General features: G+C 41.4%; 2 protein-coding genes across 3 annotated transcripts; one reads left to right on the top strand and one right to left on the bottom strand.

Moving 5' to 3' along the window:
- Positions 1-7,052: 7,052 nt before the first annotated feature.
- asb7 (ankyrin repeat and SOCS box containing 7) lies at positions 7,053-19,208 on the bottom strand. 2 transcript variants are annotated; one of them, XM_004568698.3, is made up of 5 exons: positions 18,961-19,208; positions 18,179-18,275; positions 14,684-14,937; positions 12,078-12,683; positions 7,053-9,124 (listed from the first exon to the last, which is right to left on the bottom strand). In XM_004568698.3, the coding sequence occupies exons 3-5, from the start codon at positions 14,922-14,924 to the stop codon at positions 8,985-8,987; spliced, it is 987 nt and encodes a 328-aa protein (XP_004568755.1). In that variant the 5' UTR covers positions 14,925-14,937; positions 18,179-18,275; positions 18,961-19,208; the 3' UTR covers positions 7,053-8,984. The 2 variants fall into 2 exon arrangements, with proteins under 2 accessions (XP_004568755.1, XP_076743377.1); XM_076887262.1 differs by lacking the exon at positions 18,961-19,208 and adding an exon at positions 18,665-18,794.
- Positions 19,209-19,748: 540 nt separating this feature from the next.
- lins1 (lines homolog 1) lies at positions 19,749-25,552 on the top strand. The gene is made up of 6 exons (XM_004568697.2): positions 19,749-20,129; positions 20,204-20,293; positions 21,628-21,760; positions 22,044-22,634; positions 23,808-23,991; positions 24,251-25,552. The coding sequence occupies exons 1-6, from the start codon at positions 19,773-19,775 to the stop codon at positions 24,981-24,983; spliced, it is 2,088 nt and encodes a 695-aa protein (XP_004568754.1). The 5' UTR covers positions 19,749-19,772; the 3' UTR covers positions 24,984-25,552.
- Positions 25,553-26,630: the final 1,078 nt, after the last annotated feature.

Raw genomic sequence — 26,630 nt, 5'->3', positions numbered from 1 at the left:
TGGACCCGGCGAAGCGAATGAAGCTGAAGCCGAAGCTGGACCAGGCGAAGCTGAAGGCAAAGCTGAAGCCGGATCAGGCGAAGATGAAGGCGGAGCCGGACCAGGCGAAGATGAAGGCGGAGCCGGACCAGGCGTGGGTGATGCTGAAGCCGGAGCCGGACCGGGCGTGGGTGATGCTGAAGCCGGAGCCGAGCCAGGCGTGGGTGATGCTGAAGCCGGAGCCGAGCCAGGCGACGGCGTGGGTGGAGACACCGAGGCTGCAGCTGGCGTGGACGAAGACACGGAGGCTGCTGCAGCTGGCGTGGACGAAGACACGGAGGCTGCTGCAGCTGGCGTGGACGAAGACACGGAGGCTGCAGCTGGCGTGGATGAAGAGACGGAGGCTGCAGCTAGCGGCGGCGTGGAAGCTGGAGACGGAGGCGCTGCAGCAGGCGGCGGCATGGATGAAACTGCCGCTGCAAGCGTGGATGAGGTTGCTGGTTGAGCAGCTGGTGGCTGGACGGGCTCCTCGGGCCCCCCAGCTGACGAGGAAGGAGGCTGGACGGGCTCCTCGGGCCCTCCAGCGAGAACAGTCTCAGGACCAGTGGGCACAGGGGCCCCTGGAACACACAGGACAAAACCAGCAGGCGCACGGGCCTCTGGCAGGGAAAGAACAGGACCAGCAGGCTTCAGCCGCCCAGAGCATTGACTCTGCTCAGGCAGTGACAGCCGGGTGCAGTCCTCAGCTGGGTTCCTAGCCTCCAGGGGTCCAGAGTAGGCTGAGGGCTGAAACTCAGCCTCTGGGGAGGCCCTGGAGCGCGTCACAGTCTCTGAACTGGCCAGCTTTTTAGGAATGATTACATTATCATGAGGTTTGTTGCTCTGCTTAGAACAAACTGATGAAACACAGTTCCTTTTAGATTGATTTGACTGAGCTTGTTGTACCGGGGTAGCAAGTGACACAGGGTGCAGGGCTAGTGGCTGCTGAACAGGAGGCTGAACTGAGGGTGACTGAAACAATGGTTGGGATGACGACGGTGGTGGAATTGGAGACTGAGCTTGAGGCCGGGCGGCTAACTGAGCTTGAGGCCGGGCGGCTAACTGAGCTTGAGGCCGGGCGGCTAACTGAGCTTGAGGCCGGGCGGCTAACTGAGCTTGAGGCGAAAGTGGTGGTGGTGGAGTTGGTGTCTGGGCTACAGGCGGCTTCTGAGCAGGAAACACAGGACACTGAGCTACAGGTGGCTGCCGAGCAGGGGACACTGGAGACTGAGCTACAGACGGCTGCCGAGCAGGGGACACTGGAGCTGAAAGCGGACGGGCAGCTGACTGAATAAACATAGCTCCAGAATAAACAGATCCAGACGGAACAGTCTTAACTCCTGGATCTGAAAAAACATCAGGCGCACAGTCTTCTGAACCAATGGGAAAATAGTCATTCTTAAAACAAAAACTTTTATTTTCCCGAACCGGAGAAACACGAGCTGTAGTGTTCATGTAGCTGGCGTTCGCAGCTTTGGGGGAAACAGTCTGTCTATCCCTTGACAAAAAAGGCGAATGAAGGGAGACTCTGTCACTCACCCTAGGCGGTTGTTTGAGCTGAATCCCAGGCTCCTGCTGGAGCTGTGAGTGCTGGCTGCGTGTTCGCTGCCTCCCTGTTGAAGAGGGAGCGGCGCTGGCGGAATGTGACGAGGGAGGACTCTGCTGTGGCTGCTTCTGCTGTGGCTGCTCCTGCTGTGATGTGGAAATGCTGGGTGAGTCAGATGGCACGATAATAATCCCTAACATCTTGTAAAAGGCTTGTGCAGGCGTGAGCTGATTGCTTGCAGGCTCGTAGTAATCCTCCCGGGACCGGCTGGAGCGTTTTCTGCGAGACCTGGGCGTCTGCGGGGAGGAAGCAGACGAGTGGGCCGAAGGGTAGGCTGCCAGCGAGGAACGGCAGCACGGAGGCCCTCCAAGCGCTAGCCGAGTCCCGTCAAAACGGGAGCTGCTTCCACGGTGAGTCCGCTGGATCCATTACTGGTCGCGTCGTTCTGTCAGGGCTCTGTGTGCGGGCAGGCAGAGATGAGGATCCAAATGCAGGACTCGGAAAATGGAATGTAACTCAAAAAAACCTCAGCTTTACTGCTGGCAGGAAAACAAACATGAAGTGAGGACGGAACACTGAGACCAAGGACACACAGGCATAAACTGATGGTACGACGCAACACTGAGCATGGGAAAACACAGGGCTTATATACACAGGGTAGTAACGGGGGAATCGGCAACAGGAGGGAGACACAGCTGGGAGAGATCAGGGCTAACGAGACAGGGGGAACAAAGCTGCACATACTAACATCAGACAGGAACAAGAACCTTCAAAGTAAAACAGGAAACAAAACACACTTTACTAAGACACAGACTAGACAGAGACAGACTTGACACTGACCAAAGGCTACTAAATGATAATCATAATCACAACAGTATCAGATCATAAATCATAATATAGAAAAACACCAAGATAACTGAAACACCAAGTACCAGAGAAACATAAAGGAAAATCCATGATGCAAAAGTACCAAAACATAATGAACTCAAAATACTGGGTCCAACGGACCCAGAACCGTGACAGTTTCAGAGTTTAATTAAAACGCAAGGGAACACTGCAAAGGCTGCAAAAGCAAGGAGAGAGGGCTGGCAGAGAGTTGCTGACAAATTAAACTAGTAAGTAATTTAATAATAATAATAATAATAATAATAATAATAATAATAATAATGATGGATTGGATTTATATAGCGCTTTTCAAGGCACCCAAAGCGCTTTACAATGCCACTATTCATTCACTCTCACATTCACACACTGGTGGAGGCAGCTACAGGTGTAGCCACAGCTGCCCTGGGGCAGACTGACAGAAGCCAGGCTGCCATATCGCACCATCAGCCCCTCTGGCCAACACCAGTAGGTGGTAGGGTAGATTTATTATATTATATTACATTATATCCTCTTTCACATTAGAGCCACAACAGGACCCACTAGAACATGGGAACAGGTAAAAGTGAAATATAAGAATATTCTACAGAATGGTAATATTTATCACTTATATTGCTTTTAGTCTCTTGAAAATAGACCCTGAAATAATCTGTTTGTTTATAACAGCAACCAAGAAAAGGGCAGAGCACAAAAAGACAGGTGGTGGTCCTGCACCCCCTCGTCAACAAGTTGGTTAAGTGAATAATACCCTCACGGGAAAGTCGATATCTCTCTATGAGCACACTGTCGCGCTGAGCTAAAGGATCCTGTCTGTCCTGCAATATACGCTGAATTCTGAGGACTCTCCTTATCAATCTTGCACCTTCCGCAATGGGTGGCTCGCGTATACGGACAGGACATGGCTGCGACAGACTTCCCAAATCCACCTTGGCTTTTATAGCCGTGGTCTCTCATCTTGATTACACGAAGTAATTTACAATTACTACTCTGAACTGTGAATTACATCTGAAATAATCAAATACATGAAATAGAATGATTAATATGGTAAATGGCCTGTATTTATAGCACTTTACTAGTCCCTAAGGACCCCAAAGCGCTTTACATATCCAGTCATTCACACAGACATTCACACACTGGTGATGGCAGCTACATCAGAATCAGAAAGGGTTTTATTGCCAAATGTTGAGCAGGTTTACAACATTAGGAAATTGCTGCGGCGCTTCAGTGCAAACATGCTGTCATAAATTGCGCTTAAATAGACATGAAAAAATAAAAGTGCTACGTAGAAAGATATATACATGAGGTGGTGATCAGTGCCAAAACATGGAATCATGCAGTGAACACAGCGTAGGGTCATGAGTTAGTGGCGGGGACAGTCGTACGTTTATTGTTCATGTGTCCGACAGCAGAGGGGAAGAAACTGTTCTTATGGCGAGAGGTTCTGGTGCGAATAGACCGGAGTCCACATTGTAGCCACAGCCACCCTGGGGCGCACTGACAGAGGCAAGGCTGCCGGACACTGGCGCCACCGGGCCCTCTGATCACCACCAGTAGGCAACAGGTGAAGTGTCTTGCCCAAGGACACAACGACCGAGACTGTCCAAGCCGGGGCTCGAACCGGCAACCTTCTGATTACAAGGCGAACTCCCAACTCTTGAGCCACGATCGCCCAATAGTACATTTCCCTTTTTTTAGGAAATGACCTGTATGTATCTGTATGAAATCAATAAAAGGATCAAGTACTGCATTATCTTTAGTTACATTGATAATATGTATTTATGGTGAAACAGTGGTGGAATATCGCTGTTGCTTTCGTATAAATGAAGCGGACATACCTGCGTGGCTGCAATCTAATCCTGTTTACATAAAGTAAACCTGCTCCCGAGCAGGTTTACGCTTACGGATCTGTTGCTATGACAGCAAGTCCCGTATGAGCTTCGGGGAACCGAACGATCCAGGATCACGCGAAATCGTCAACAATCATATCCAGCTAACTTACTTGGCGAGGTACGAAGAACGGGCCCCAGACTGAACGAGTTAACGAAGGTTTTAAAAAAAAAAAAAAGGGTCAAACCCATTACTAGAAAAATTTAACTAATAAAGTGTCTGTTGGGCATTGATCAAGCAAAATTGAAAAAAATAGGGTTTTTTTTTTTTTTTTTATTTGGCCATCATATTACAACACTTTTTGCCAAATGCATAAATAAAAACAGCCTTACATAAGTCTCTTAATTCAGGTAATATAGGACTTTCATAGAATTCCTAATGTACTCAGCACTTGATGACATCAGGAAGGAAAACTGCTGTCTCAAGAGGGCACACAACATCCTACAGGACGGCACACAACATCCTGCAGGACGGCACACAACATCCTGCAGGACGGCACACAACATCCTGCAGGACGGCACACAACATCCTACAGGACGGCACACACCCAGGACACCGGGCGTTTAAGCTGCTTCCGTCTGGCAGGAGATTCAGACTGCTGAGGTTGCGCACAGACTCAAGGACAGCTTTTACAACAGGGCAATAGCCCTAATCAATGCTAACAGCTGACCTCCCTGGGCTTTTTTTCTTTTCTTTAATTTTTTTTTTAATGATAACAATGTGCAATAAACATACACTCATTCTTTTTATCTATTGAGTTACTGTGTTGTGCTGATGCAGGACAGTTTCCAATTTTGTTGTACTATTGTACTAGGTATGACTGTGCAATGACAATAAAGTTATTTTATTTTGTCTTATCTACCAAAGTGCACCAAAATACACTCTTGAAGGCACAGTACTTGTACAAACCAGACTAACTGAAGTTATCTTCAGAGGGTATGTTTGTTTATTTTGGGCAAGATAATCTAATGATGATGTAGGAAGTTTACCCTATGATTTCTGCCTATATCAGTGATTTATGTATTCAATGATCACGTCAGGCTCAGGTCACGTCTCTCTAGAAATGTGTCTTGTTTTGACTTCATCTTTCCTGCTGTTTTCATCTGCAACTCAGAGATACCTCTATAGCATGATGCTGTCTTTTAATTCAATGAGAAACTGTAAAGAGTGTTATTAAAAAGGAATGACTCTGAATACCTTTTCAATCCACTGCAAATGTAGTTGTGCAGCAACAAAGGCAGAAAAGTGTGATCAGTCAATAACATGATCAATATAAGGTTACAATTCTTAAAACTGTCAGTTTTGCAAATGTCTGAGAAAGGAAATGCACTTGCTGAGTCTTCAAAGAGAGACTTTGCAACCCATTACATGCACAATATCTTTCAAGTTGTGGTCCAAGTTATGCATAAAAAAATGTATTTTACTGTGGAAACCACTCGATGCCTGTTGGTAAACATAAAATACCACTTAAATTCAGGTAAAGCTATCCATTTCAACTTGCAGCCTAAAATACAGGTGCTGGTCATAAAATTAGAATATCATCAAAAAGTTAGTTTATTTTACCAATTCCATTCAAAAAGTGAAAGTTGTATAATGTGTACATTCAGTCCACACAGACTGATATGTTTCAAGTGTTTATTTCTTTCAACTTTGATGATTATAACTGACAACTAATGAAAACCACAAACTGCAAATTCAGTATCTCAGAAAATTAGAATATTATTTAAGACCAATACATCCTGGCCAACTGTCAAGTATGAACATGAAAAGCATGAGCATGTACAGCACTCAGTACTTAGTTGGGCTCCTTTTGCCTTAATTACTGCAGCAATGCAGCGTGGCATGGATCTGATCAGTCTGTGGCGCTGCTCAGTTGTCATGTGAGCCCAGGTTGCCCACGCCTTGCATACGTCTGTGCGTAGTGGTTCTTGAAGCACTGACCCCAGCTGCTGCCCACTCTTTGTGAATCTCCCCCACATTTTTGAATGGGTTTTTTTCACAATCCTCTCCAGGGTGCTGTTATCCCTATTGCTTGCACACTTTTTTCTACCAAATCTTTTCTTTCCCTTCACGTCTCTGTTAATGTGCTTGGACACAGAGCTCTGTGAACAGCCAGCCAATTTTGCAACGACCTTTTGTGTCTTGCCATCTGTGTGCAAGGTGTCAATTGCCTTCTTTTGGACTACAGTCAGGACAGCAGTCTTCCCCATGATTGTGTAGGCTATAGAACTAGAATGAGAGACAATTTAAAGGCCTTTGCAAGTGTTTTGAGTTAATTAGCTGATTCAATATTGAACCTTTTCACAATATTCTAATTTTCTGAGATACTGAATTTGCAGTTTTCATTAGTTGTCAGTTATAATCATCAAAATACAAAGAAATAAACACTTGTGCGGACCGAATGTACACGTTATACAACTTTCACTTTTTGAATGGAATTGGTGAAATAAATCAACTTTTTGATGATATTCTAATTTTATGACCAGCCCCTGTAGAAAGCTGGTGTTTCAAAATCAGCATTTTTCCTAAAAGACAAACATGCAAAATTTAAATATGAAAATAATACTGACGTCATTGCAGATGACTTGATTTGTAAATGTAACATTTTGGGAAACAGAATTCCACCATGCAAGACAAAGGAAAAATCTTAGCTGCACTGTTTCAACGCCAAATCCTGCATTTTATTTTGTAATAAGTAAAAAAAAAGATTCACAGTATCTCTCCCAGAACACTTAACTGCAAGTTTTTTAATTTTAAGAAAGCATTTCTGCAATAGAAATCAAACACACTGATTCCAAACGTTTCATGTATTTGCACAAAAGAAACATGAGTCACAACAAACAGATCACAATACTTTCCAAACTTTAAATACATTTAGAGATCATTGTTTAAATAAATTCTCCAAAAAATATCTCTTGTTCATGTCACATATTTACACTGATCTTAGCTTCTAGTGATTGTATATCCATGTTACTAATTCAGGACTTTATTATTCTTGCTTCCATGAAAACTTTTCCCCATTAACATGTGAAAGATTGACCTCATGCTTAAATAAGCAGCCTCACGGCTCTTTTTAAATTAGGCAATTTCAATTTTACATATTGGTGTCAATACGTAACAAAGAAAACTGGATGCTGTCACAGTAACAAATTATGACTTTGTAGGTCTCTTGTGAGTTTTATCACAAAGACAGCATTTGTCTTATAAATCCTGCTTCTAATTTACACTGATTGAGACGCTGGTCTGTGCATATTTACTTTGCCCGATGTAGAACAGAGATCATCCTTTCTCAGTGCTCGTGTGCAATGAGTGGGGCAGGATAGTTTTGTATTTGCTGAATAAAATACAGACAACACAAAGACATGACAACAGCAGAGAACTCAACTTGAAAAGGTGGTTACACTGCCAATTCTGACAAACCATCAAATATCTTAATGTAACCTTGTTCTACCAGACACACGATGTCTGAATCTAGCCATGATTAACAGTTATGTAATTGTGACTTATGCTGGAATGACAGGATGTTGTCACTAGAACAGATTGATCAAACCAGTAATGCTATGAATGTCACATTTGAAACACGCTCAATAACTACATATGGCACAGAAACTGAGAGCCCACCTTTTAAGTGACAGAGTTTCAAGCGTTAACCTCGGTTGCAAAAGTCTATACTGGGTATATTGTTGTGTCATAATAAAGTCAAAATATGTCTGCATAGTCTATTGTTGTCCATGACAAAAAAGCAATGCTGCACTAAATGTAATAAAAACATATTCTTGCTGCTTTTGTCACAGCATCCAGTAGAAGCTTGAAACCTTTCAATTTATTTTAAAATGAACCTCAATCTGGTTGGACAAGCAAACAAAAAACTAGCTGGTATGAAAGTTTGTTTAATTGTTTGGAATAATTTACAACTTGTTTTCATGTTTGTATAGTAGTATTCTACTGTTAGCTATAACACAGAATCTGTATTTCCTGCCCACCTAAAGCTCCATATCTTTTCTTACTCCTTTCAAACACACCTTTCATCAATGTGAGGAATACAGCTGAGACAGGCCTGTTGTAAGGAGTGATTCAGAAATGTAAATGCAGTGCCTTTTGGATTCAGGCTCAATATTGTGCAGTAAAACAAATCAGGGAGCGCACTGGAGAATTTGTTGTTTGCTTCTTTAACAATTATAATTAGCATTCATAGCATTTTTGAAATCATTATTATCATTTTGAAATCATAATCATGATCATTGAAGCACTTTGTTTTAAACAAGGTTTAATGAGAAACAAAATGACAATCAATACACTTTGAGTATACCCATGGAGAATAGCATCATGCACATTTACAAAAAGAAAATGAAGAGTAAAAATCCTAAGTGCAGCAAGAATGTTTTCTGCAGTCAAACGAGGTTTCTCTTTTCTACAAAACCACAAAAAACAAACAAACTTGAGGTGTATCCATTTCCATTCTTGGGCAACTTTTCTTATTGTAAAAAGTTTGAATAAAAGTGGGGAAAATGTTTTAATGCACTGAGAACTAGGTGAAGAAAAAGCCCTGTGAACAAGTTCACAATTGGTTTCTGTACCTTTCCTTTCAGATGAGGATGATTGCATAGTCTCTTAAGAGATTTGTCATCTCTCCTATTCTTGTGTTATTGCTTCACACAGTGTCAAACTTGTGTTTTAAATAGTCTTTCATAACCTTTGCAAGTGGTAGATCCTCCAAGAATTTCAAGCTTTGAAGGCCAATACAGTGACGGATTTTTATTCGACACAAATCTTGTAGAGTCCGAGGTTGTCCTGAAAGAAGAATAGAAACAATGACTACACATGACTATCATTGACTCCCAGTAACATGACAGAAACAGAGCAAGAAATATCAACTCTGAGCAAAATTATTAGCAAGAGTAGATGTCTCGTTATTTAACAATTAATACAGTGACAGTGCTCACATGCCCCCATTAGTGCAACACTTCGAGTTTTAATTCTACTTTATCTCACAGCAGTGTTTGCATCCTACTGCATTCCAAGCATAAAATAAAAACAATAAAATTGAGAGGAAAGTTAGATAATCAATCAGGGTGAAGGTGCACATAACATAATATTAATAATATTATCAAATTTTCTTTTTCTGGAAATCAATACACTCTGCAAAAGAAAAAAAAACCCCTCACACACGGTCAAAACAGCCGACTGAGTCAAACAAAGGGTTAGAATAGGGAAGAAAGGTCATTCAAATAACTGGATATGGCATGGTTGTTCATCTGCCACACAACCATCTCTCAGGTTTACAGAGAATGGCCTAAAAAAGAGAAGCTAGCAGTTCTCGGTGTGAAAATACCTTGTTGGTGTTGGATAGGGCTGTGCGATATGACCAAAACCTCATGTCCCGATATAAGACATCTATCGTCCGATAACGATATAAATCACAAACATTTAACATTTGCTGTAAATTCTGAATCTCGGGCAGCTCGTCTTGCATGAAGTGTTTCCAGCTGCGCGTCGTGTAGCTGGAGTCGAGTGTTTTAACCGATGCATGAAACGACACATTTTTAATCAGAATCAGAATACTTTATTGATCCCTGGGGGAAATTATTTTTTGTTACAGTGCTCCATTTTAAACCAACATTAAGACAAGACAGAAGTTGTAACGGCGCCGTTTTCTTTGTGAGTATTTATTACACGGCGTGCTGCGGGGGAAAGCCTGCTCTAACGTTTGAGTCTAAGGTTTATTTTTTTAGCACCTGACGGCTCTTTTTTGCTTCTCATTTGTAAACTCTGCATACTCATTCACATGATTCAGTTTATTTTGAAAAGTCTCAACGGGCTCTTAAGCTTTATTGTGAAAGGTTTATGTGGAAAACAAACCAGCGGACAGTGGAGCCACGTGATGGTTTTTACCATAATTGTTGCTAACGACAGCATGTAAAAACATGTCTGTCAGTAGTGTGGTTTTATTAAATATAAGAGAAAGAGAGAACTTTAAGGAATGAATACAGCCACTACAGTGACATAAGAACCATGAAAAAATATTGCCGTAAACAGTTTATTTTGCGACACCACGAAACAAACGATAGCTTAAAATGAAACGACAGACGTTTTTATATCGTTATATCGAACAGCCCTAGTGTTGGATGTTTTCAAATATTAAATAACCTCAAATTGGTTCTTTCACCAAGTCCAACAGCCCTCTGTGGTGTGGTGGAATAGAAGGATTTGCAGAGGACAAGTCTGCAGAAACTGTGTAATGCTATTGTGTCAGTATGGTGAAACAATGACTGAGGAATGTTTTGGGAACCTTGCTGAATCTAAAGGCAGTTCTGAATAAAAAAAAAAAAAAAAACGTGGTCCAGACTTGACAATTACTGATTCCTGATCATGCTTCGGTAAGAAACTTAGCTATGTTTGTGGTATGATGTGCATGTAGCGTGCTGTTATGTTGTAAATTGTCTGGATACGCTTGGGAAGAAAAACATTTTTAATTGCATAAAATGGCACTGATCACATCAGCTGATGGGGAAACATTGTTGGTTTTCCTGGAAAATTACCATAAAATTATGCACTACCCACTTAAAATTCACGCTACTCTGTTTTTTGTCAGACTTGAAATAGCCGAAATACCTTCACACTACGGAGCTTCTCTGGCTCTTCCGTTCGACAATCTCTCCGGCGTTGGAACCATCATCTGTTTTCTCTTCGGTCACACTCATTTCCTCCATTACCCGCTGGCTGCTTCCCAAACAAACACACGTGTGGCTTGGCACTTGTGCTGTACGTTACAAGTCACGCGACGTGACGCTGCGGCTGTGATTGGTTCGGCTCTGCGCTACTTAATTTGGATTGGCTGATCTTTCTTTTTTTTTTTTTTTTTTTTTTTTAGAGGACAAGAGCAGCGAGGTCTATCGCGATAGCTTAATTTCTCTATCGAGTAAAAGTTATATCGCGATACATATCGTTATCGTTCTATCGCCCAGCTCTAACCCCCACCCCCTTGTACGTATGTAAAAAGGGAAAGGCAGAGACTGTACAAAGTTGCTGAAATATACTGACCCCAAACACACAACTCCAGAGCCCAGAATGATCTCAAGACTAGAGCACAACCATAAAAAGGAGATAAATCAGAGATTAAATGCACGTGCCATGAGCCAGTTGATTAATGTATAGACAACACTGATGAGCCATTTCACCACAGCACTATAGTCATTTTGGGCCTTCAGAAGAAAAAACCCAGAGTAACAAAATCTGCATATCTAGTCGTGTAAAACATGCTGACATGTTTTGTACGCTGTCGAGTCGGTTTTCAACCTTACCTTTTTTTTCCTTTAAGAAAAACAAACAAACAACCCAAAACTCTGGCAGTTCACCACTTACTTTTGTTCCATTGGACCTGGATGAGTTGAATTGCAATAACTGGAAAAATTGGGGTGTTCTAAAACTTTTGACTGGTAGTCTAAGTTTGCATAGCTAACTTCAGGATGGTGCTGCATGAGATAACCCATTGTTTTATTTAATGATATAAAGAAATATTTTGGTATCCCAAATATTGATACTGAATGCTATATCTATATTTGTTGCACAAAATGAAACAGGCAGAATATTGCAATACTATGTTGTAGCAATTTTCTTTCCTTCACCCCTAATTTTCTTTCATAGTTAAGAATATTTACTTTTTCCTCCTTTATGCAACAAACACAACATTGGCATATTCTTCACAATGCCACCGGACTTATATGACAAAGAGTGTGTTACTCACTTGTGACCTTCTGCAGGAAATCCAGACAAGGCCGGCTAATCCCTGACATGCTGACAGACACAGCCACCGGAGTCTGGCCCTCGTAATTCCTAGTATTGGTATCTGCTCCATACGTGTAGAGCATCTGGGCACACAACACATCATCCCTTAGAGCTGACAAATGTAAGGGAGTTTGGCCATCTTCAAGGCGTCCAAGATTAGTGTCCGCTCCCCTCTGCAGGAACATGCGGCAGTATGAGTGATTGCCTTTGATGACAGCATAGCGTAGCAGGAAGCCATTTTGAATGTCAATGTTGGCGCTGTGGTCAAGGAGGATCCGTACACAGCTGGAGCGCTCGCGGATTATGGCAAGCTGTAGTGGCGTGGTTCCTTTGTCGCTCAGAGGGTCTACCTCGGCCTTGAACTCGAGCAGCAGCCGCACGAATGAGTCTCGACCATAGTGGGCGGCCACATGCAGCGGCGTCCAGCCATCGTTACTTTTTGCATTTATAATGTCACTTCGAAACTCTGACTCCAGCATCAGTCGGGCAATGCGTGCTCTGCCATGCATTGCTGCATAGTGAAGTGCGGTGAAGCCACCAATAAAGTCCTTCACTGTGGGGTCAGCTGTACAGACGAGTGAAAAGAAAAGAAGAGTTAAATGCAGCAGACGCTTCATATTATAGGATTTATGATAAGCCAAGATAGTACAGTCCAAGAATAATCTGCTAGAAAGAATTTTTCATCAATTCGTATTTACAGTGCATTCCTGCTAGACTGTTATACTTTAAGTGGACATGAAACACGAAGCCCTGCTCTCAGAAACTGACAGATTTAACAGTCTGTGAAGTTGCATTTAGAAAATAAGTGTTCAAAGTTAAAGTTTTGAGAACATGTTGGTTGGGTTGCAGCTAATAGGTTTACATTAGTGTATGTTAGCTAACTAGTAGCTGAACCAATACCTCACTGCCCAAAAAGCTGATTCTGTCATAGCGCGGTGGTGGCAATGGGAAATCTTTCAAAGATAATGGCAGACGGCTTAAGTGGAGTGGCCAAACAGTCAACTTTTAAAAGTAGCAACAGGGTTTTACCTGACTTATTCATGTAGCAATTTAAATGTTTAGTTATGGGCAAACTGAAGCTTCGTAAAACACTGAAACATTTGAAGCATTTGTGCTGGAATTGTACTGGTTTTGAAACAATATCAAACCCATCTCCACAGTGACCCCTGCTGGCCAATTTGGATATTGCCACATCTTAAAGAATATTCAGTCAAACAGTAATGCAGACAAGCCCAGCACAATTCCTAACAAGGTTTTATTTTTAATTAATTTAAAAATATATAATTAAATGAAGAAAATAAATGTTCTCCTTCTTTATAAAAAGGTAAGATTTATTTTCACAGGCTAATTCTGACCAATTATAACAGTCCATTTTATGCACGAGTTAGGACAGAGTGAGGAACCAACTTTGAGGGAGAACTGGTGAGATTGTTCTCTCCACCCCGATGATACACCAGGACAAATTCAGCAGTGTAAGAGGAAAAAGAGCTCGCTGGTGCCAGATGAGAGATGGAGAGGAGAACAGGAGAGAATATAAAGACTGTTCTCCCTTTGTAAAGGACCGCTAGAAAGGTTTAACCCTTTAACCCTAACAGGTTAGGGCTACACTGGTGGCAACGTTTCTTTAAACTACTGCAACTCTTGAATGATGTGGGCAATCTGAAAAATGGCAACCGCTCTTGAAAGCAGCAACTCTGCGCTTTTCAGTGATATTAAGAGTCATTACATTAATCCGAAGCACTGCATCACAGCAGCCCCAGGAATGCAAAGGTTGAGAGAGTGAGCGTGTGCAGTGGAGTTGTGCAGAAAACTGATGTTTTGTTGGACACTTTTCTAATTATTTTATTAGTGTGGTGGGTTTCTTTTTCAGCATTTTCTGCCATGTTTTTTCCAATTGTTTTATTTTTTTTAAGTTCTATACATGACCTATCACCCATTACAAAATATACACTGCCCAGCCAACTTCTAACATTTGAAAAAGCATGGTTGCTAGGCAACCCAACCCATTTAACAGCCTTGCACTTCTGGCCTTTAAAGCACCTGGCCTATGCAGACCAGGTAGTTTTTTGAAGGATGCGGGGCCTGAATTGGGGCACACCTTGACTCTGTGTATGAGACTCACTGCTGCTATGTTATCTTAAATCAGTCATCTGATTTGGATGCGCTAGCCCGTCATCTCCAGAGTGTATGTCCATGGTTTTTCTGATTCTAACAGAAGATGCACGATAATAATCATATTCTGGGGTGACAAAATGGTATCTGGATGAATCTTAAGTCATATGAATAATATCCCAAACGTGGATTCTGTTCATCTGGACATGGGTGAGTGAAAAAACTTTTCTCCCATTGAGAACGATAAGTCCAGATGAAAAGAATGAACTTTTGGGATTTGGGACACTTAAACATTTTTTAAGTGTTTAAGGGATATTTATCTGAATGCTATAGAAGTGACTTCTTTTCAAATTTCACCTAACATAGCTGAATAAATGCCCACTTTTTAGTAACACACTGCCCTGTAGCATTAACAGCAAAAACATTTTCAGGTCGTGGGGTTGGGGGTCTGACCTCCATGCTCCAGGAAAACTCGAACACATCTCTCTTTTCCCTTGGCTGCTGAGAAGTGAAGCAGTGTCCAGCCATTGGCATCGCGGATCTTTGGCGAGTATCCTTGCTCCAGCATTCTCCTAACAGTGTATACATCCCCTGCTGCCACTGCAGCCTGGATCTGCAGCTCTTCATGAAGCTCAGGGTTCCTTCTGCAGTGGTGGTTCAACATCCTGTCACATTTCGGAATGGTAATTTTCATCTGTACCTAAGCTCTGTTTAAAATAAATAAATAAAAATCAGTAAATATATTCAGATTCAGATGGTACATTAAGCATGACTGAAATTAAGTTCAGACTTATGGCCGTGGCTTTTAATCTGAAAAGACAACACTAAAATTGAAAAAGTAGTAACGCATTACTTGGTGATAGAAGTGGCCTAAGAGCCTGTGTCAGTTTAAGTGTTGTTTTCAATAAATTGCATGATCAAAAATTTTTTGGCCTCACTCCCATTTCTTCTTGTTGCATGCTGAAGCTCAACTTGGAACCCTGTTAATATCCAACCATGAAAAATATGATTTTTTGCCATTTTTCAAGTATGTGAATGAAGTCTGCCTACCGCCTCAGTGCAACAAAGATCTACAGTTTAAGCAGTTCATTGTAGATCTGACAGACTTGAATGGACATAAATGGCTGACAAAACACACAAATCAAGCACACACAGGTGGTGCATTACAAAAATATCTTAAAAAAAAAATCAAAATCAAAATGTTAAGTCATTTTAAGCATAAGAATAGGAATCAAAATAATACTGAAATGGTGTACTAATGATGTTCAGGAGTTTTTAAGGGTTAACATTAATAATGAGCTTCCTCAAATATTGAGGAAGCTCATTATTTGATCGAGGGCTGAGTGATGAGGAAAATCTAATATCTATATCTCATGATATGTTTAAATAACCTCCAGAATCAAATGTTTTTTTCAACCACATGAGTGCGGAAGGAAAAACTCTTTTTTTTAACAGGAAGAACCCTCCGGCAGAACCAGGCTCTGGGAGGGGCGGGGCATCTGCCGTAACCAGTTAGGGAGATAGAAGGAAGACAGGATAAAAGACATGCTGTGGAAGAGATTAATAACAAGTATGACTCAAAGCAGAGAGGTCTATTAACACATGAAGAAGAAATACTCAAAGCATCATGGGATTTGTTAAGTGTGGATAGTTAAATGCAATTGCAAGTTGTGCCTTGTTCTCAGAAGGACAGCAAGTGGACAGGGATAGGTGAGATGAGGCAATGCGAGGAAGAGAGGCAAAGAGTGATTCAGAGGCAGAGCCTGGTTTATTTCCCACAGCTCGTGTAATCTGTTGCCTTATGGTTCCAAGCGCTGTCACCAATCTTTGCATTTCATTATTATCTCACAACACTTGTTTAATCAGCTACCAGCTCTCCTACAGACTTTTTAAATGTCTACAGTGTCAGATCAACACAGCCCTGCCCTCCAGTACTATCAGGAGCAGCAGCAACACCTCAACAGCAACATTGTACCCATCGGGTAAGAAATAGGCTACCTTTGCTTTGCCTTGTCCCCGCCTGATAACAGTGATATAAAATGATGTGAATCCATATTAGATTTTTGAAGAATGCGGGTTGTTGTTATTCACCCTGGTCCCATGTGCCCCTTTTTAACTTTCAGTACCCGCCCCTTCAAAAATCTCTACACCGCTCTGCCTGAAAAAACAATGCCGTGGTCCCAGAGTCTGCCGAAAAGCGACAGACTGAGCAGGAGGTGTATTCTTGCCTCGACACCCACCTTTGTTGTAGTGTTTGTGTTGCATATTAATTACGTCACAGGACACTTGGACGCGTTGCTATGACAATGAAAACGCACATTAGGTGGTACTCTATTATAATGGAAAACCAGTTAATCCAATTCGAGTCGTGGCGAATCAAACCGAGCAGGTACTAATGGGAAAGGAGCCCATCTGATCTTGAGCTGCTTTCCTGCTTCTCAATACTTTCCCCATCGCTCTGGTTAAAGTTAATCTTTGTTTTATGAGTCTAAAAATACAGCTTCTTTCCAGCTGATTCTGACAAAGTTGAATGTGATCTTCTTGTTCTTGAGTGTAACGAGTAGTCTGCAAATTGTTCTGTATTAACACTGATGATGTGTATTGATACAGTGTACATTGATGGGGTCTCCAAATTCTAGATGTCGACACTGATACACATGTAGAGTGTTTTTGATGAAATATTGTGAACAATGTTGTTACAGAAATAACTCTGGCACATTAGTTGTCTGCTATGGTCTTTCGGTGTTGGCTGGCTAGTGCACTAATTGTTTTTAAGGATGTACCACTGCCACTGGCCACTGCCAAATTTCTTACCATCTCTCTCTGGTTTATTGTGGGTTTTTTTCCCAGCCTAGTGATGGTGTACCTTGTGTGCACTGCCATCTGTCTGAGACTTCTATTCAAAAATGCAAAACTACAAATACAAAATCAGCTCTATGAGTCAACTTCAGGCATCTGCTTCATTTGTGATGACATAGCAAGGAAACAAGCCCCATCTGGCAATGAAACTGCTTTGGAGTCAACTGTCCAGTTAATTTTGAGCAGCTAAAAACAGGGGACTACAAGAAAAGGGTGTAAGCCGCTTCTTACTGTACTGCAGCTAGGATAGGCTCCAGCCCCTCCATCACCCTAAATTTCTCAGCAGTTAATCCAAACTCTGAAAAAACACTGACTTAAAGCTCAAAGTCTGCACTTGAACACATTTGACATAAAATCCAGAGTGGTGGAGTATAGATGGTAAACGGACTGGTTCTTATATAGCGCTTTTCTACTCTGAGCACTCAGAATGCTTTACAAAACTTGCCTCATTCACACAAGCATACTGTACTGTTTCTATCTAAGCTTCCTATCTAACATTTACACGCATTCACTGACGGATGCATCTTGCCCAAGGATATTTGGCACGCAGACTGGAGAGACGAGGATTGAACTACCAACCTTCTGATTAGCAGGTGCTCTACCACCTGAGCTACACTTCAAAAGACCATCAAATCATTTTTTTATTAAATTATTAACAGTTTGAAAATTTGGTTGATCTCAGAATTGCACAAATAATGTATAAAGCAGCAAACAAATCTTTACTCCACGACATTCAGAACTTAGGAGTAAAAACTATAATTTATTAATTTTCTTTAATTCAGTCTTACTGAATAAAAAGCAGAAAACTTGGAATTTAAATAATATAGAGGCAAAACTATAAAAGTTGTATATATTCCCCCCAAAAATGTAATTATAAATGAAGTTATCTGAAAATGTACATGTTTGACGTATGTTCAGGCACAACAGTGGAATTTCAGAGACAGTCACTTTTTTGCTTCAGCTAACAAAGGCTTAACCATTACTTGATGAAGAGGTCTAGCAAGTTTTTTTGGTTTCCTTGTTGGGAGAAATTATGTTGATGTTAAAAGAAAAGAAACAAAAGCTAATGTTTTAGATATTAAAATGTACCTTTGGACCAGCTGAAGAGATAGGCTTCTTTTAGTCATATCAGAGCTGCTTTGCAGATGTACTGGTGCACACTGTGAAGAACTGAGAATTTGTTTCCCTGTGGCACACAAACACAGTCATCAAAAAGAGATTAGAGGCAATGAAGAGTATTGTGAACGCTAACGGACAGAGTCAATTGATTATGGATACACCCCATTTATTGCTGAAAACCACAACAGCCAAACAATAGTAACAACCAGAGAGTTAAATACAAAAAAATAATGATATGCATATACACTACCCAAAGGTAAACTTACTAATTACACTATTTTTTAGCCAACCTGGGAAAACTTTGCAAATGAATGAAAACGTAACTATCTGTCATTACCTTAAAAGTTTGGCTCGTTAGTTTAACTCGTTTGTGATAAACAATAGACATCACCGTGGCTTTATTTGCTAACATGACCAATAATACAAAGCACGCACAAGTATACAGATATAACTTACAAAAGCTCGGCGGTGAAGATAGCTCGTTTCCACCACCCCAGAAAGTGTAACGACAGTAGATCCTTTTAGAATAACCCATGGTCTACGGCTGTACGTTCTTAGAAGGTTAGCTGAAGCTAGTTAGCCAGAAAGCTAACAAACTCATTCGCTCGTTTTTAATTTTATTTGGCTTCATTTGACTTTTTACACTATTATAATTGGGTAGAAATAAACCCCCAAACACAGCGCGTGTGGATATTAAAAGGAATTCTACGCCTTTATTGACAAAACAGCAGCTCTATAAAACAAAGACTTACTTGTCAGACGCTGAACCGACGTGTAACTGAGCCAATCAGCTTTCAGGTATACGGAACGATTGAAGTTGTCAAAGCTGCATTATTCCGTTACTTTCAGCACAAATACAATACCAAACAAAGAAGCTAGTGTCAAACTTTTATCCATATCTTTGTAGGTAATGACAAGAATAATCTAACTGTTCAACACTAAGACTTAATCAAAGAGTGTCTGCGAAGAGCTTCACCAGCGTGACTCCATCAGCAAAAACAATAACACTTCCGTCTGCAGACTTTCACAATATAAGTATAATTTCCACAGCCCCAAGCACGTCAAGAACTACCATTTGCAAAGCAGACGTATGAAACTGTATTTTAGGATGCAATTAATTTAAAATAAATCAGAAAGGCAAGGAAACGTGCATATATGATGATGCTATTCTGATTAATCAATTTGCAGATTAATGATCATAAAACTAACCTCACGGCCCATTGTTAGTCAGTGGAGCTAGTTTCCATCATTATTCTGCAGTCAGCTGAGATTAAAGGAGTGGTTTGGATGAAGAAACCTTTCTCCTACAGAAAACGTCCAGTTTGACAGAATGAACTTTCTGAAACTAGACACATTATATAAATCCATGGTCATTGTAGTAAATAAAGTGCTAGTATTATATTCACTATTATATATTCCCCACAATGTAAAAACAACAACAACAATATAAAGTTGTGTTTTCATTTATTAGACTTTTTTGTTTTATTTTGGTAATGCTTCACGTATTTTGTAGGGGTACTTCCGTGTATATCACGTGGGAGATCCACGCGGAAGTAGCCGCGCAATGGAGGGCAATATGAGTTGTAAAGACGAAGACCTGTCCGTAATGACAGGGCTTTTTAACTGTTTGACAGAAGCGTACAGATGCTTTCTTGCGGGATCGTATCCCCCCCAAAATGCTGCCGATGTAGCGGGCGTAATATATTCCGGCTTTTGTGGACCTGTCCACGGGAAAGGCAGAGAAGGTTCCCCCTCAGAGTACTGCGGTGAAAACAGTGCGGAGCTGACTTGCATGTGCATGTCTTTCCTCGGGAGGGTTTCTTCCAATCTGACGTCTCAGGGGCTGCATCCAGACGTTAGGTTTTATTATGCGGAGGTCCTAAAAGTATTGCTTGAAGACATGGATCTCATCACGCACCTTGTAAGTGCTACCACTGCTCAGGGAGTAAAGACGTAAAGTTATCTTAATAATTGATTTAATTACCTTTTCCATAGGTAAAGCGGTTCCAAGCCGAGGACCACATTATCTCACATCTGGCTGCAAAGACGGCATCAAACTGTGTTTTTTACCTTATCTGCAAATCTGTAAGTAGTCATTCTTTGGGGATTCGTCTTCAGCAACGACTTTTTGTTTCCGTCTCTGAGATGACCGAAGCGCTTTAGCCTACCTACTGTAAATCACATACTATTAAAAAATATGCAACACTGTTCATTGTGTGTAATGTTAAGAATGGTGAAAAAAGCAACGTTTAAAATAACGTAAAAGGGTAAAACTTCAGCAACTGGTAGGTTGTACGACTAAGACCAGACTGGCCAGCCTGTGCACCACCTGGACTTACAAGAAAGCCTATGACTCAAAACCTCACACATGGAACCTGGAATTCATAGAGCTACACAAGATGAGCAGAACCCTAATAGTAAAAAAAGAGAGGAAAGGTAGTTACTGCAATCCTCTAAGGTCTATCAGAAGGCAACACACTGAAAATAGCCAATTGGGAACCATGAAAAGGCTACTAGGAAAGCTACAACAACCCAGCGAGTAAGGCAGGTCCTGAGAAGTAGGTGAATGGGAAGAACAAGATCAAGGCAATCGCCACCTACACCCAAAGGAGGAGATCAAATCCACTGACATCAAGACAATGAAGCTTCTTACTTATGCATCTAGCCCTCTGAGACTGTACGCTGAGCGGAGGGAAGGAGACCAAGTGTCAGAAGCACTATCCAGGGTGAAACAACAAAGAGCCACATCATTTATTGTGGCCATCAGGAAGATGTATAGTACCATATCACCCCAATGGAGCACTTTGCTCTCAGATTGCAGCTTTACTTGTGGTTACTGGGATATTTAAAAGTAGTATGGGAGGCAGAACCTTCAGGTATCAGGCACCTTGTCTGTGGACCCAGCTTCCAGCTTGGATTTGGGAGACAGAGACCCTTTCTACTTTTAAGATTAGGCTGAGGACTTTCCTTTTTCTGAAAGCTTACAGCTATGGCTGAATCGTGTGACCTTGAATCCACACTTAGTAGGACTTAGCAGTAGACTTAGGCTGCTGGGGTCCTCTCAAGATGCACTGAGCGTTTCTCCTTCTCTTACCCTTTTTTACTCACCATCAACGGCTCTTTCACAGCATGTCTTTTATCTGGTCCCCCGCCCGACTGGTCATGGCAGATGGCTGCTGCGACCTGGTTCTGACGGGTTGGACAACAGTGGAAAGGAACTCCCTTTTAAAATGAAGGTTGAAAGGGAGTTTTTCCTCCCCACTGTTGCCAAGTCCTTACTCATAGGAGGTTATCTGTTAGGGTTTCTCTGTAAAATTTTAGTGTCTTTACCTTTCAGTATTGAGCACCTTGAAGTGACTGTTGTTGTGATTTGACAGTTTAAAATTGAATTTGAGTGCTTGTATGCTTACATTTCTTAGGGACTTATCAGTCCTGCCTGGCAGAGGAAATGTGAACAAGCATTTCAGAACCCGTGGCCTGGTGCTGAATTAGATGCCTGTTTGTGGTCACTGACTGAAGTCTCCAAAAAACTTCTTAAAGGAGCTCATCGAGGTAAACGGTGTTAGTAATTTTCATTTTCAAGGAGTCCAAAATCCGCGATATCTAAGCTATAATGGTAACAAAAATACAGAAAATTGTAGAAACTGCAGCCAGAACATTTTAAGATTTTGAACATTTAAATGAATTTACTGAAAGATGAGTTTATTGAAATCATTTGTTCTGTAGCTAGGCTAACTCCTTGGGGTAAGATATGGGCAGATACAGGATGCTTACAGGATGACGGTTGATTTTGTCTACTCTCACATTTTGAATGCCTTTTTTTTCCTTCCATTAGAGCTCATGACACTTCTGGTAGGTTTTGACCTCACTCTAAGTGTTCTATGTTCAAAACTGCTCCCTGAAGAGAAGAAACACATGTCACAGCATTCAGTGGATTTTACCAGAAGCTCACACTGGGGAACATCATTATGTCTACTGCTAGACCTGCTTGAGGTGCTGACTTCTTCTAGTTTGGTATGTGGAGCTGGTGTCCGTTTGAAGAGTCAGAGAGTAACCCACCTTCACTCGTTGGCCCTCCTAAACATCTGCTGCTCCTCAGAGTATTATGTTAAAAAGAGAGTGCTGCTTCTTCTAAAGAGAGCAATCCTCCAGAAGGCTGGAGAGGACTGGATTTCAGGCGATGTGGCGTCAGGGAGGACGTGTGGAAACTGGAGCTCTGATATGAGCATTCTAGCTCGGACTGTGTTAAAAGCAGCTTCTGACAATTGGTTACTGAGTATTCAAATGCAGTCTGGCGCTTTCTTTGGAGGAACCAGGCACATTCTGGGAGATCAGATTCAGAACTGGGATTGCATGATGCTGAGAGCTGTCAGCCTCATTATTCTCAAGTCCATAGAGCTTTGCATCCAAACAGCTGCAGGATCAGGTGAGAATTAAAAAGAAATACCAGCGTGGTTGATGATCTATCATTTTTGCATGAGTACAATTAAAGATGTTGCTGAACTTTAAACCAATTAAATTAAAAACAAATCATTTGAAGCTCTTCTTTTTGATAACTGTGATAGTACTGGGTTTTTTTCCTCACTCAGAAATCTCAGCAGCACATTCAGTGGAAAAACAATGAAAGAGATGCTGAATGTTTTCACTCAGTGTCTGTTCTCTCCCCTGACCAGTCAAATCAAAGACAAAAATCTGGATGACAAATGCTTTGAAAATGACATTTGATATTTCAAATGTTGTGTAGCCAATGATTGTAAATCTAAAGTTATTAAGAAATGATCAGTCAAAAGAGGGTTTTCAGGAAAAACTGTTAAATGTTCAGTTTCTATGCCATATGTCAGAACAAGCTCCAGAGTGTGATTGAAGTGGTGGGTGGGTCCTTTTACATTTGGAGAGAAGCCGTTCAATAACAGATTAAATGCAGAGTTGAAGCTGCATCTATGTTTAAGTCACCCACAGTAATTATTTTATCTGAACTGAGTGTGATAAATTGGAGAGAAGCTCGAAGTGCCAGGTGGACAATAGATATCAATAAATAAAATGTTTTTTGTCCTGGCTCTCTGCCATCACCCACACCTGGTTATGCGGCAGATGGCTGCTCCTCCCTGGCGGAGTTTCTGACGGTGGTTTCGTCCTTTATGTCCTCCAATGGGCAGGGATAGTTCAGTAGGTAGAGTAGTGGCCCCATGATCGGAAGGTCGGGGGTTTGACTCCACTGAATGGCTACCTTGAGGTACCCCTGAGCAAGGTACCGTCCCTACACACTGCTCCCCGGGCGCTGCACTGGTGGCTGCCCACTGCTTCACTGGGTGAATGGGTTAAATGCAGAGGAACTATTTCCCCATGGGGGACTAACACACACACTTTACTTTTTTTTTTTTTTGAAAAGAGTTTCGTTTTTCCATTCCACTGTCGCCAAATGTTTACTCAAAGGAGGTTGTTTGATTGCTGCAGTTTTCTTTGTATTATTGTCAGGTCTTTACCTTTAATTGCTTTCTCTAAACAGGCCAGGTTTCACCCAGGAAGTTTACCAATGATCTTAAAAGCCTTTATATGCTTTCTGCTGTGGCTTAGGCGTATGATTATCTTCTCAACACAGAAGTGAAGACTGCAACAGAGGTTCATGCATACATGCAGAGTCTGTGGGGCTTCCTGAGACAGTACAGGTTCAAACAGAGAGAGGTCACTCATCTCTGCTGCTGGATCAGCATGCTGTTTGGAGAACAGGATGATGACATGATGGAGGCAGCTAAAGCTCTGCTCTACATATTTCTTCATTACAGGTAAAACAGATACCAGATTTGGGTATGATATAAAAACTATAATGGTAAAGAGGTCCTGATGTTAGTTTACCATCTTTAAAGATGCTTAAAGATAACTTCTACACATGTAAAAGTATTCAGATTTAAAATATACATGTGTGTGTTTCTGTCACTGTTTACTGATACTTCACTGTCTTTCACTTTACCAGAAGAGAAAAATTCAAATAAGCTGTTAGTGTTTACGTGATATGTTCTAATTAGATTTTTCTCTCATTTTTAGACTGATGTCTGGGATGGATGAATTTGCAGTGCTGGAGACGGCCTGTGCATCTGGCTTTAACCCTCACTGTCACTTTGTGCTTCTGCTTCAGAGCATGTCCTTTGACTATAGCGTCCTCCTAGACTTTCTGATCTCAGCTGAAACCTGCTTCCTGGAGTACTTTGTGCAGTACTTGAAATGCCTCCGAGATGATTGGCAGGGCTTCGCTGCAGCATGTGGACGTATCACTATGTCAGACTGTTGTCTTTCACAGCAGAAGAAGTTAGGCGCCGATAGGTCAACATTGAAATGTAAAGGAGAGCCAGATAAAGTAGAATCTGGTTCCTGTGTTATTCCACCAGCTGGAAGGCTAGGTATGGCTTCAGAGCTTCGCCTTGTAGAGTATGATACTTCTGATGAGTCTGATTCTGAGAATACAGTGGAATCTGTCTGTGCCTTGAATGGGAAACAATATAAGTCAACAGCTTTACTGAGTCCAAGACCGGAAGGATTATTACAGCCAGTGTTGCAGAGTGAAGAAACATCACATGCAAACATGGCATCTCTGTCATGGCAGCTTACAGGTGAAATATCAGTCAGAGCAGTCCATTGTTTGTCACAGCTTAGAGAGGTGGTAACGAGGCTGCACACAAAGAAGCTCTTCCCATATAACCCTTCTTCACTCTTAAAGCTCCTAGCGCAAGTAGAGAGCTGTTACCAGAAATCACACCTGTCACAATGCAGTAAATCATGAGGATGACTAGTTTCAGTGATTTTGTTTGTTTGCTGATGTGGTGTGCACTTCCTGTTCCTGCTATTGCACATATAAAAATATTATTGTCGATATTATAAATATTCATCCCTTTATCTGTATTTACATTTTGTCTTTCACTAATTGTTTTATATTTCTAAGTACAAATGCTATTTCATTGACAGTGTTACATTTAGTGCTCAGTCTTTAAAAAATATTACCATGTCTTACTATTATCATGTCATTAAGTAAAAAACGTCAAATTGTTTCTGAAGCTATACCATAGGGTGGCAGCAGAGGACTTTTAAGTGCATTCTCAGAAGGCAATTTTAATGTCACACCGGGGTGGATGTACCTCAGGAAGTTTTGGTGTTTTGGTCCCTGGCTGATCCAGTTTGTTTGAAAGATACCAAAGTTGTTCACAGATGCATTCATCAGGGTCTAAATGTTGGATACAGAATGATCTGACTCAGGAATTGTCCCAGCTTTTATAAAGCGCTTTGAGTGCACAGATAGAATAGAAAAGTGCCTTAAAGTCCATTTACCATTCACTCCCAGAGTTGCTATTTTTTTTTATTGTAAAGCAGTTTTGCTCTACGATTATGGCTGTCAAAGAGAACCACATTTTGTGCCATTCCGAGTTTTAATTTTTGTGCTATTTTGGCTGCGCTGAACGAATAAAACCCCATATTTGCTAGTAGATATAATTTATGGGCAGGGATAGCTCAGTAGGTAAAGTGGTCGCCCCATGATCGGAAGGTCGGCGGTTCGAATCCACTTAACGGCTACCCTGAGGTACCCCTGAGCAAGGTACCGTCCCTACACACTGCTCCCCGGGCGCCTGCTTAGTGGGCTGCCCACTGCTTCACTGAGTGAATGGGTCAAATGCAGAGAAAAACAAGTAATTTCCCCATGGGGATCAATAAAGTATCCATTATTATTATTATTATTATTTTTTATTTTCATTTTAGAATTGTTGTCTCATTTCCTTAAATAAGCTTAAAATGGCTAAGCCATGCAAAAGCCGCCACAATTTATCTTCTGGCCAAAACATGTCCCATTTAAACAAGTGAAAATACAATTTTTGATCCCAAATCAACTAACGAATTCCTTTATGCTAAGATTTCATTTTTGACAACTTGCCTTTAATGTTTTGTTTTTATATTTGTCCAACCAAATGGGTGTCTTGCTAATGAAATGATGAACGTGTGCTGCTAATGATGTTAGATAATTTTGTGTGTGCAAGTCTTTTTTTCTTAGAAGGCCACACTGTGTGTCATAAACTAATTCAATAATAATTACTGATAGGTGACCTTTCAGAGCTTCAAAGCTATCTCAGCAGCAAGAACCAAAGCTCAGGTAATTTATGCAACTGCACTGCAGCCATGGTTAGAAGTATGAGCAGTAGTGCAGGAGCACTCTGCAAGAAGATGGCAAGACTTTACAGCACAGAGGAGCCTCTGGAAAAGACACATCATACTCCTCCGGGCTGACATGGAGGAGGCCTCGGACGTAGAAACAGACCAGCTGGAGTCCAACTCTGACTCATCTGAAGGTGAGAGTGAAAATATGGTTGAAGCAGTCACAGGATGGACTCCTTATCCCCATATTTTGGTCTTCAACAAAGACTGCAATGCTCTACTACCTCCC

This window comes from Maylandia zebra, linkage group LG1 (genome assembly GCF_041146795.1).
Source record: "Maylandia zebra isolate NMK-2024a linkage group LG1, Mzebra_GT3a, whole genome shotgun sequence".
NCBI classification, from domain to species: domain Eukaryota; kingdom Metazoa; phylum Chordata; class Actinopteri; order Cichliformes; family Cichlidae; genus Maylandia; species Maylandia zebra.
This window is presented reverse-complemented; position numbering and strand designations above follow the sequence as displayed.